At 38.6% G+C, this 12,458-nt stretch overlaps 1 protein-coding gene across 2 annotated transcripts in view; it reads left to right on the plus strand.

Moving 5' to 3' along the window:
- Positions 1 to 1,261: 1,261 nt before the first annotated feature.
- Positions 1,262 to 12,458, plus strand: part of LOC127657562 (nuclear factor of activated T-cells, cytoplasmic 1-like) — a 116,314-nt gene continuing 105,117 nt past the window's right edge. For both annotated transcript variants that reach the window (XM_052146419.1, XM_052146420.1), the window contains exons 1-3: positions 1,262 to 1,429; positions 6,035 to 7,043; positions 8,744 to 8,903. In XM_052146419.1, the coding sequence (XP_052002379.1) occupies positions 1,408 to 1,429; positions 6,035 to 7,043; positions 8,744 to 8,903 (1,191 nt within the window). In that variant the 5' untranslated portion in view covers positions 1,262 to 1,407. The remainder of the gene's footprint in view (positions 1,430 to 6,034; positions 7,044 to 8,743; positions 8,904 to 12,458) is intronic.

The following is a 12,458-nucleotide window of genomic DNA, read 5'->3' on the forward strand; positions in this document are numbered from 1 at the left end:
GCAATGAAATAACAATGGATTGCATTCAGCTGTATATTTAAATATGTCCTCTAAAACAAGTGTAAAAGGTGTATACAAACACACTGTGACGCGCCATGCATTTGAGGTAGTTGTGTGAAACAACCACATAGACAGTAACCCATTTGGCTCTCAGGTCAGTGGAAAAGTGCAGCCAGGTTAAAAAGGCTCAAGATTGACCTGGCCGTGAACTAACAGTGCACAGTCTCGGCATGAGAACCATTGCAATTTCGGTGAAAAGGGGCTATCAGACCATGCGCTACATGGACTGTTATCTCTGTTGTGCACCATCTCCGCATTTACATTACCGACTCTCGCTGCGTGCGTTAACATGCGCATGCTCCCGCGAACGTTGATTGGAGAGAATAGTGTGATGGATGCCGCAGCTGGGCCCTTCTTAAGGAGTTGGGAGTTCCCCTTCATCCTGGGGTTTCAGCCCATGTAAGCCCCTGCATTAATGTGGCCCTGGCAACATTATGTCATGATATTTGGTCACGAGCCACGATGGGAACCAATGAGGTTGGATGTTATCAATATGGCTGCCATGTTGGAAGTGCTTTTTAATATGATTTGATCGATTTGAGCGTCGACTTCAGATTTGTTCTGTTCATCTCACAAGGTAATTGTATTGTTTCAAAAGAATTGGACTGTAGTGCATGAGTATTATTTATTACGTTTACTGTGGTTTTATAGTTTGTTTGTATTTTGTCCTTTTCCAAACTTTGCAGACCAGAGTCTCTATTCACTTAAATATTAGTAAATAATCTATGTGAAAACTTTTTAAAAATGCACCTTTTTTCACAGAAGGAAGAAATCTATAATTCTGAAATCATGACATGAAATAAAAATATCCTGGCTGTTAGATTAAAAGGTTATGCAGTTTGAATTACACTCATTGTAAAAATGGATGTGCATACAGTATATATACTGTAAAGACTCTAGACAGTAGGTCGATTTTTGCAGCAGTGCTATTGTTATTCATGCTTCTCTATTTTTCACAACTGTACAACCCCAGATACAGCTGCTCCAGAAATGTCGAAATTTGAGAAAGAAAAACAAGCTCATGTGTCTCATTAAAGACAGAGAAAGATACTTGGTGACTCTTATGTAGAGAGAGAGAGAGAGAATCCCCAGAGCGCTTCAGTGCGTCACTTGGGCGGTGCTTCTGGCTGTAGGGGTGTTTTCCACCTTTAAAATACTAGGAGCGTATCGAGAAACACTCGCGTCACACGCGCAGCATGAACTCCCGCAAAACACTACACACACACACACACACACACACACACACACACACACACACACACACTGTCATGAACACATCTCCATTTACCTGCTGAAGACTTCACACTGCTGCACGAGTTCAATCACATTCTGAACATCATCATCATCATGCAGTCATCTGCAGCAGAGGGTAAGTCAATGAAACGAAAAAATTTCCCAAAAGTTCCACTTAATTCTTTATCTTACAGATTTATAAGATTGATTGCACAGTTGCATAAACAACAAATTATTTGAATACAGTCCTTCCTGCTTGCCATTCTAATGTCAAACATAATTGTTGATATTATGTTTGTAGACATAATGTATTTTTGTTTCGCATAAAAGTTAATGTACAGTGGAGTCAAAAAGTCCTCATTGAAAGACTGGGATTTTTTTTTATTTGTTTCTTTAATAAAGAGAAAGATTTAGACAAATGTAAAGACTCAGCACTATTTATAGTTCTAATTTGTTTTGTTGATCATGTAAAATCCTTTGTACTGATGGTCAGCTTCGCACTGCGGTAAAGTTAGTTTTACGTTTGACATACGTTGGATATTCGGGTCCTAAAACATATTAGACTTCAAGACCACTTGACCTGAAGATGTCAAACCAACTGCAAATTAATCTGAATATTATTCCTTCTGTTGCACAAAGTTTTTCTTTGGTAATTTTTAAACAGAATATTTAATCTCCGTTTTTATATAGAATATTTGGTCCCTTTAAATCTATTACACTTCAAAGACCTGTCAAAGATGTCAAAACAACTGCAATTACTCAGAATATTTTTCCCTCTGTTGAACAAGGCTTATTTCTTATCTCTATCATAAAGTTTTAGAAATGATCACGTTTAAAAAAAAAAAAAAAAGTATAAAAAAATTACATTATTTCTCAGATGAGGCTGATTTCATTTGTGATAGTCTTCTATAGTGAGTGTCAGAAACAGCTGAAGAGATCAGAAGGTGAACTGCGAGCAGGATTCTGAATTATTTTATACACAGTAATCTGTCTGTCTGTCGGTCGGTCGGTCGGTCTGTCTGCCTGCCAATTTTATCTATCTATCTATCTATCTATCTATCTATCTGTCTGTCTGTCTGTCTGTCTGTCTGTCTGTCTGTCTGTCCGTCCGTCCGTCCGTCCGTCCGTCCGTCCGTCCGCCTGCCAATTTTATCTATCTATATGTATGTCTGACTGTTTGTCTGTATTTTCTATCTATCTATCTATCTATCTGTCTGTCTGTCTGTCTGTCTGTCTGCCTGCCTGCCTGCCATTTTTATCTATCTATCTGTCTGTCATTTTTATCTATCTATCTATCTATCTATCTATCTATCTATCTATCTATCTATCTATCTATCTATCTATCTATCTATCTATCTATCTATCTATATGTATGTCTGACTGTCTGTCTGTTTTATCTATCTATCTGTCTGTCTGTCTGTCTGTCTGTCTGTCTGTCTGCCTGCCTGCCTGCCATTTTTATCTATCTATATGTCTGTCATTTTTATCTATCTATCTATCTATCTATCTATCTATCTATCTATCTATCTATCTATCTATCTGTATGTCTGACTGTCTGTCTGTTTTATCTATCTATCTATCTATCTATCTATCTATCTATCTATCTATCTATCTATCTATCTATCTATCTATCTGTCTGTCTGTCTGTCTGTCTGTCTGCCTGCCATTTTTATCTATCTATATGTCTGTCATTTTTATCTATCTATCTATCTATCTATCTATCTATCTATCTATCTATCTATCTATCTATCTATCTATCTATCTATCTGTATGTCTGACTGTCTGTCTGTTTTATCTATCTATCTGTCTGTCTGTCTGTCTGTCTGTCTGTCTGTCTGCCTGCCTGCCAGCCTACCTGCCTGCCTGCCATTTTTATTTATCTATCTGTCTGTCATTTTTATCTATCTATCTATCTATCTATCTATCTATCTATCTATCTATCTATCTATCTATCTATCTATCTATCTATCTATCTATCTATCTATCTATCTATCTGTCTGTCTGCCTGCCTGCCTGCCTGCCTGCCTGCCTGCAATTTGTATCTATCTATATGTCTGTCTGTTTTGTCTGTCTGTCTGTCTGTCTGCCTGCCTGCCTGCCTGCCTGCCATTGTTATCTCTCTATATGTATGTCTGACTGTCTGTCTCTATTTTCTATCTATCTATCTATCTATCTATCTATCTATCTATCTATCTGTCTATCTATCTATCTGTCTGTCTGTCTGTCTGTCTGTCTGTCTGTCTATCTGTCTGTCTATCTATCTATCTATCTATCTATCTGTCTGTCTGTCTGTCTGTCTGTCTGTCTGTCTGTCTGTTTGTCTGCCATTTTTATCTATCTATATGTCTGTCTGTTTTATCTATCTGTCTGTCTGTCTGTCTGTCTGCCTGCCTGCCTGCCTGCCATTGTTATCTCTCTATATGTATGTCTGACTGTCTGTCTCTATTTTCAGTCTATCTATCTATCTATCTATCTATCTATCTGTCTATCTATCTATCTATCTATCTATCTATCTATCTATCTATCTATCTGTCTGTCTGTCTGTCATTTTTATCTATCTATATGTCTGTCTGTTTTATCTATCTGTCTGTCTGTCTGTCTGTCTGCCTGCCTGCCATTTTTATCTATCTATATATCTGTCTGTTTTATCTGTCTATCTATCTATCTATCTATCTATCTATCTATCTATCTATCTATCTATCTATCTATCTATCTATCTATCTGTCTGTCTGTCTGTCTGTCTGTCTGTCTGTCTGTCTGTCTGTCTGTCTTCAGAGTTCAAATACATTTCTTTTCAAGAGCTTGTTAATGCTGGTTAATGCTGCAGCTTTACAAATTTTACAAATATACTATTGAACCAGCACATTTAATTAAGTGTGTTAGGTTCATCCTACTTTTTCTGGAGGAAGTCTGTTATAAATGAATTTTACTTAGCTCTACCCACTCATTTTGTGATGCATGACAGTCCCTAATTTTATGTGTCCTGTTTGCATACTGTTGTGGTTTGCAAATATAGCACACGAGTCAAGGAGGTCTGTAACACACACACACACACACACACACACACACACACACACGTACATTCACTGATATGTATACTGCTCTGATCTCAGCTGCTAATGTTAAAATGCCATGTTTTGTATTGATTTCTTGTTAAATAAATTTCTTGATATAAATACAAAAGGACTATAATTATCTAAATTATCTATCTAAAGCCATGCTTCTTGGATATGCACAGAATATTCACTGGCATCATTCATCTCCTGTGGTCCTTAATGTTCAAGAGACCTCTTGCCATACATTGTGTTAAGAGCCATTTCTGTTTGCTCAATTATGCCTTTCTCTAACGTGAAAAATAATGTGCAAAATAGACTGTAGCTCCATCAGGAAGTTTTTTATAGCATGTTAAGTTTAGCTGCTCTGAATTCTTCTGAAAACCATTTGAGTTATTGCTTGAGTCTACAGGATCAGTCTAATCAGTAAAATAGTTTGTTGTGTTCTATTATTTAGTTTGAGTCAGATCAAACATCCAAGAAGTGCTGGCAAATTTAAAGGGACACTGTACTAAACTTGATGCAAATATTTTTTTTTTGCAAATTAAATCTGTATCCCAAAATTTTGCATGGAATTTATGGAAGTCCAGGCATTAACTTCACCTAGAGCCTTCATGTCAATACTCACTCCACTTAAGCTCTTGTCATGAATACAACAGAGATAGTTAACTGATAATTTACAAATAATGAATAAATAAATAATAATATTAAATTCGATGCACTGTTGGGTCAAATAACAGACAATTTTTCCAAATCATGTTGATTTTCATCTTGGATTGGGGATCTTGGTGAATCTAGGGATAGTTAAAAGTTTTATACAATTAAAATAAAAATTCCATGGCTTATAGTTCATGTCTGTTAACTTGAAGCCATCTACAGTGTATGCCAGTGTACCCCTAAATATTGACAAAATTAAATCTTAAATACACATTTAAAATTAACAGACCAAAAATCTCACACACTGCATTCACTCATTGCACTCACTCATTGTGTCCAATCTGATGTTCAATAAAAGGCAACGTCCCTCCCACTAATACCACCTGCCTCTGACTACCTCTGGCAAGTAGCAATTCCTGTTCATTGCTGTTATGCAAACTAAAGGCTATTGGTTATTTTGATAAAAAAAGGCAATATTCCTGCCCTAAATGTATTTAATAAGAAACAAGTAAACTCAGGAAAGAAAATGTCTAGTTACGGATGTAACCTCCATTCCCTGATGGAGGGAACGAGACGTTGTGTCGAATAAGCGACACTAGGGGTAACTCTTGAGCGCCGAATATGCCTCTGATCTATGAAAAAAGGCCAATGGGAATTAGGCAGACAGTATTTGCATACCCCACCCCAGACATACAGGTATAAAAGCGGAGAAATACATCAAGCTCATTCAGGAATTTTCTGAGGAGCCGGAAATGATCCGGCCACTACAGTGGCTTGGCTCAGCGACGTGGCCAGGAGGACACAACATCTTGTTCCCTCCATCAGGGAACGGAGGTTACATCCGTAACCTAGACGTTACCCGTCTGTCGCTCACTTCAACATTGTGTCGAAGAAACGACACTAGGGGTCCAAATCAAATCACGCCATCTTAATTCATGGACACTTTAAGGTTTGATATGAGCATTAATTTGTGTTATGTTGTAGTCATGCCATCAGAAGTGCCATAATATTCCTTTCTTTCTGTATTGCAGATGCTTTTCCCTGCTCTTCCATCATGAGCCTGTCTCTGCCTTTACCTGTGGAAAACCCTTGTTTGGCCACTCAATACCACAGTTTGCAGTTGAGTCCTGTGAGCGCTGTCGGCCAAAGGGAGGAGGCTGTGGCCTCTGATTACTATCTCTCCCATGTCGTCCAGTCGAATGGTGTGTTCCCTCTGGACAGCCCGCGCATCGAAATCACTTCTTACGGACATTATCCAAAGGAGGAGGTGGGATGGACGAGTGCTACTGATCCCACGGCCAAGCAAATCAACATAGTGACGACTCTGACCCTGCCCAGTGCCGATGCATATAGAGACCCGAACTACCTCAGCCCAGCCAGCAGCCTCTCATCTCGCAGCTGTAACTCGGATACCTCCTACGAATCGGGCTTCTACAACTATGACAACTCTCCCCAGAACTCACCCTGGCAGTCACCCTGTGTCTCACCCAAAGGGTCATTTTCTGTGTCCTCCTGCCCTCATGCAGCGGCCTTCATTGCTTCCCCTCGCCACTCGCCCAGTGAAGACGGCTGGACTGGGCCCCTGTTTGGTTCCAGGTCCAATTCTCCTTCCTGCAGTGTTGGAGGCCAAAGCAAGAGGAGGTACAGCTTCAGTAGTGGCCTCCCTGGGCCGATGTCATACTCGCCTAGCCAATCGCCTGTATCTTCCCCGCAAGGCTCTCCACAACCCATCATGTCAGAAGATAAATGGATAAGCAACACAAACCGTTACACCAACTCTGCCATTGTTGATGCAATCAATGCCCTGAGCACAGATGGCTCAGGTGACCTGGATAATGGGGTACCCTTGAAGTCTCGTAGGACCTGCCTGGAGCAGAACCCCACTTTGAGTCTTAAAGCAGAATCTGTGGAAGAAAACACAGGCCATGACGTCTACAGAAACAGCACCCATTGGTCCTTCAAACAGGAGAGTTACTGCTCTGACTATTTGGGTGTACCACAACACCCCTACACCTGGATCAAAGCCAAGTCCTGTGTCAAGTATGTGAGAGGGTTTTCAAACATGGAACTCAGTTCGGAGAATTTGCTAGGCAATAATTGCAATAACTGTGATTATGCTTCTCTAGAAGCCAGAACTCAGAGTTATATATCATGTTTAATAGCAAAATCCAGGTGAAGAACAAGAACAGTAGGGCTGTGTAAAAATATAGATTTTCAGGTTAATTGGCCTCTTCGTTTGAGCGATTGCGATGTCGATTTTTAAAATCCTTAGATAGATGTTTTACTTTTTACACAATGCAATTAAATCACTCGTTTTTGCGACCAAATTTCGCAACTAAAAATGTCTGTTTTGCCCCTGGCTGGTAAATGTTCAGATTTCACTCTCCAATGATTGAGCAGTATACTGGCAAAGACGCTCAGCACCAAATGTTTCGTATACTGTGCGTCGAAAGATGAGATCCACGCAATCAATTTGTCATTGAATAATGTCTCTTTTACTACCCTTTCTGTTCTGTACAGTCAGTTTTTGATAAAAAACATAGAAAATAGAAACATTTGATTCTAATCACACCTAGCGCTGATTCAATCAAGAAGCCATTTGATTCCACTTTCATTAATATGCGCTCAACCAAAACACTTCTTAGTTTTGGACTTTCTGAACTGCTGCTATTCTTATTGAGACTATGTTCTACATATTAATGGAAATTTTTGTAAATAGTACAAATAATAAGCATGTAACTATATATATATATATATATATAGAGAGAGAGAGAGAGAGAGAGAGAGAGAGAGAGAGAGAGAATACAAGAAATTTCGAGACATCATATTTATTGATGGAATACATGGAATTTTTACATTTGTAAAAGGTTCAAATGTAACCAAAGTGATGAAAAAACTAATGAGAACATTTGTTAATTTATTTATAAATAAAATGTTTTTATGACATTAATTGTGAATTGTGAATTAATTGTGAAAGAGTATTTCTTTCATATTTAAGGAACATTTACTTAATACAGATATATTCCTAAATGAATTAGAATCAAATCAAAATTGGAATTTAATCGAATCGAGAGCTCGTTAATCAAATCGAATCTGGAAATCTGTATCAATACCCAGCCCTGCCAATCAGAGAATTCGGTTACCATTGAAATGGACATTCCATCAGAAGAGGACTGCAGGGACTATTGCATGACAATGAGATGTTATGGTGATTATAGAGCGAGAAACTTACCTGTTTTATACAAAAAAAAAAAACACTTACATTTCCATCAGGATGTTTGATATATTTTTGAGAGAATTTTGTGAGAGTTTTGGTCAAAGGATCTCAAAATAATATCACTGCATATTTGCTAATGTGATTATATAAAAGGAGGGCTGTTAGACTACAATACGACTATATTATTCTGTTGTCAGTTTTGATTCTTCTTTACATCTTCTCAACCATAACATGTTCAGTTTTTTATGGTTTTTTAAATTATTGTTATAGTTGCCAAACTGGAAATCAACTATGTCCAATGTTAAAAAAAACTGTTAAAATAAACTGTTCAGTTAGACATTTTTGAAAATAACTAGTTTCATTGTTAAACACAATGGACTGGATTAGATAGAAATGTGAAAAGGGTGGAATCAAATCTTAATGCTGTTTATGTAAATTATGTTTATCTTGTCAAAGAAGCAGTATGTTTGTGTCCATTATAAGATGGCTATATTAGTAAAAGCGGTTAATGTCTTTCTTACAGTCTGCCTGCTCTGCCTCTGGACTGGCAGCTTCCATCCCATTCTGGTGCATATACCCTGCAGATCGAAGTTCAACCCAAATCTCACCACCGAGCCCATTATGAGACAGAAGGCAGCCGGGGGGCAGTGAAGGCCCACTCAAGCGGTCACCCAGTGGTGCAGGTGATGATTTAGCTTTGAAAGAACTGCAGATCTGATCAAAAGTCATGATTTGTGGTTAAGTCTTTAGTCATGTGTGTGGTTTTAGTTTGATATATTCTTAATGCTGGTGTGAGGAAAGAAAGATCTTACCATGACCCAGTATTTGTTTAACCAAATCTTTGTTTTCTGATTACTTGATGTGTGTGTTTGTGTGTGTGTGTGTGTGTGTGTGTGTGTGTGTGTGTGTGTGTGTGCGTGCGTGCGCACATACATTTTTAATGGCTCTTGTAAGCAGGAATCAGTCTGTAACAGGTTATGGGTCAATGGCTGCAAATGATTGAGGCATCATCAGCATAAGCATCAGAATATCGGCGCCACTAAAAGGCTAGAGGTCACTCAAAAATGGGAACTGACACACAGGACATCTCCTGCTCATGAGCTCTCTGGCTTTTTTTGAAAGCTGCTTTAATCTTGATTTAAAGTTACACTCAGTTCTCTTTTTTTCGTCTTTAAAAGGTTTATATATAAAAAAAAAAAATTGTGAATCTGTCCATGAATAGGGTAATAGGCCTATTTAGTACATTTGTAATTATTTGAAATATTCTAAATTACCTTTATTTGGGGGCCTTTCTTAGTAAATACTGGTATGCAGTTAATTGAGATTAATTTAATTAATTAATTGGCACTTCATGTAATGAATTCTATTACAAATGATTATCAATTGACAGCCCTAGTTATTATGTCATATATTTAGGTCATGTGACAATGGCTACCTTCTCAAATGAAATATGCATGGAATATATTCTTTCTACTCAACCGCATACCTAAAGAGCACACTTTTTTATTGTCTGGATCCTTCATCAAATGCAGTACCGTAATTTCCGGACTATTGAGCGCACCTGAAAATAAGCCGCACCCACTGATTTTTAAATAAAAGATTATTTTGACCATAAATAAGCCGCACCTGTCTATAAGCCGCAGGTGCCTACCGGTACATTGAAACAAATTAACTTTACTCAGGCTTTAACAAAACACGGCTTGTAACAAAAATAAATAGGCTTTAACGAAACACGGTGTGGCAGCGGGGGCGTAGTCAAGCGCCCGTCCGGGAGAGAAAAGCGGTAAGAGCGCTTACACCTGAGCTAAATTATGTCTAACACCGGTGTCTAATTTCAGAAAGCATGGGGAGAGCGGCATAAAAAGGCAGCAGCCACAGAGCTGAGAAAGTGACACACGTCAGTCTAGTGTTGGCGCATAGAAGAATTGAGAAACTTTATAAAATTGATTGTAAACATTGCTGTGGCCATTAAAAGCCTTACCTGGAACGTCAAGTGCCCTGCTGAAAACTGTCACACTGGTGCCCGTGTGACAGTTTTCCCAAGAAGGACACGTGAAGCAGGGCACTTGAAATTAGACACCGGTGTTAGACATAATTTAGCGCAGGTGTAAGCGCCCTTACAGCTTTTCTCTCCCGGACAGGCGCTTGACCACGCCCCCGCTGCCACACACGGCTTGTAATAAAACATTTGCAGTAAACAGTAGCCTACCAAGAAAGTCATTGGTCACTATCTTCCTCCTCTTGTGCACATGAAACCACTGAAGTCATCTCCTTCGGTGTCGGAGTTGAATTGCCTCAGATTTAGAGTCAATTCCTCACGCTGCTGTTTCCAGCGTCTTATCATCGACTCATTAAGACCAAGCTCCCGTGCAGCAGCCAGATCAATCGCCTTCAACTTGAAAGCAGCATCATATGCGTTTCTCCATGTCTTTGCCATGGTGAGGGTGACAAAATTACTACCGTAATCAGAATGATGGGAAGTTTGAGCGCGCTCGATTTAATCTAAACAGTAAAAAAAAAAAGTTGTTTTGACCTTAACCCGTTCGGCAATTTCATTGGTCTAATGAAAGCTTCACGCGCCAAAAAACTGAGCACGTCACAGAATGTTTTTTTTTTTTTTTAATAAAATTTGAAAGCGGGAAAAATCCATATATTAGCCGCGTCATTGTATAAGCCGCGAGGTTCAAAGCGTGGGAAAAAATTTGCGGCTTATAGTACGGAAATTACAGTATATAATCTGACTACAAAACCGTTTGTGGCTTAGTGTGAATAGAGTTTTTCTACAATGGCATCAGTAACTGAAAGCTTTTGCTTTTGAATCAACACAGACAGGTGTCAATATAAAGTCCAAAACCACTATTGTATCGGCGAAAAAGAAACAAAATTAAAAAACATATTGTACCTTTAATAATTAATGATGTGCCATTATGTGCTTGCCAGATGAGTATGGGCAACTAACCAGATGTGATGCTGCGACACGCAGTGAAAGGTTTTTCAGGTAATCAGAAGTTTTGTCCTAACCAGATTGTTACTGGAATCGTATTGCTTTGCATCTGGTTTGGACATGGTCTAAAGTTTGTTCTTGGCAACTGGTGATTTTCCTCTACCTCCGCTAAAGTGAATGAATCCGTGCATGTATCAGATGGAGTTGTACCTGTCTTAGCCACATATGATTAGTTTGTGATTAAATTGTCATGCAGTACCTATTCAGATCAGACGGCCCTGAATTTGACTTAGATGAGTCATCAACAAGATTTTCTCAGGCAGACGCTACAAACACTATTTCCCCTTGAAGATCCTCTGCTTCCTTATGATTAGGATTCCTGGTCCCTACGGTGGAGCTCAATGGAGCGAGACTCCCAGAAAATGAATAAGGCTGCATTGTCGGCTCCAAGGGAACCTCACTGCTGATGTAATTTCTGGTTTGGTTCACATCCTTCAAAGTGCTTCCAGCGTAATCTGCCTTTTAGCCTTCCAGCCTTCCTGGCGTGGACACTTATCTTTAAAGGTGCAATATGTAACATTTTCCATGAAATGTTTGCCTTTTTTTGCCAATGTGTGAGCGGCTTGTTACGCAAATTAAAAAACGAGCCCTTCCCGGACTTCCTAGGTTGTCTATTAAAGCCTGTAGACTGATTTTCATGTGAAGGGAGCGGGTTGCTTTTGCTGGGAAAATCCAAAGGATGTGATATATATTCAAAAGCATCAACAGACAGTCTGCAACACTATGTAACGTTATCTTAAAGATGGAATCCAGCAAACATCCGGCTCCCAGCACAACACCGACTTCTACACAAACTCTACAAAAAAAAATACATTTATTTACAGAATCACGTCTGGCTCAGACAGGTAAACTTACATAACTGCAAAGCATGTGAAATATAGTGCAATAAGGATTGATCTGTGTCATTTTAGCTAACTTGATCTTGCCTGCTAACGCTGACGAATTGTAAGCTACTTTGCTTTGTAACTTTCCAAAAATGTAAACGATCTTCTCTTTATACTAAAAGTAAGGTTAATGTCAATGTTAATCTGTATTTATTCAGCAAGTTAAACTACAATAACACATGAAATTAATGCTAGACAGTGTTCAAGATAATGCAAAAAGCTCCATTCATTAGTGTAACGTAACTTGGTTATACAGAAAATATATTCAATCTATTATTATAAAACAATAGCGCAATGATATATCAAAATGATGTTTGTGATGGAATCACATCAATACTGAATTGTGCCAA

The sequence above is a fragment of the Xyrauchen texanus genome, chromosome 17 (assembly GCF_025860055.1).
Source record: "Xyrauchen texanus isolate HMW12.3.18 chromosome 17, RBS_HiC_50CHRs, whole genome shotgun sequence".
In the NCBI taxonomy this organism is placed as follows: domain Eukaryota; kingdom Metazoa; phylum Chordata; class Actinopteri; order Cypriniformes; family Catostomidae; genus Xyrauchen; species Xyrauchen texanus.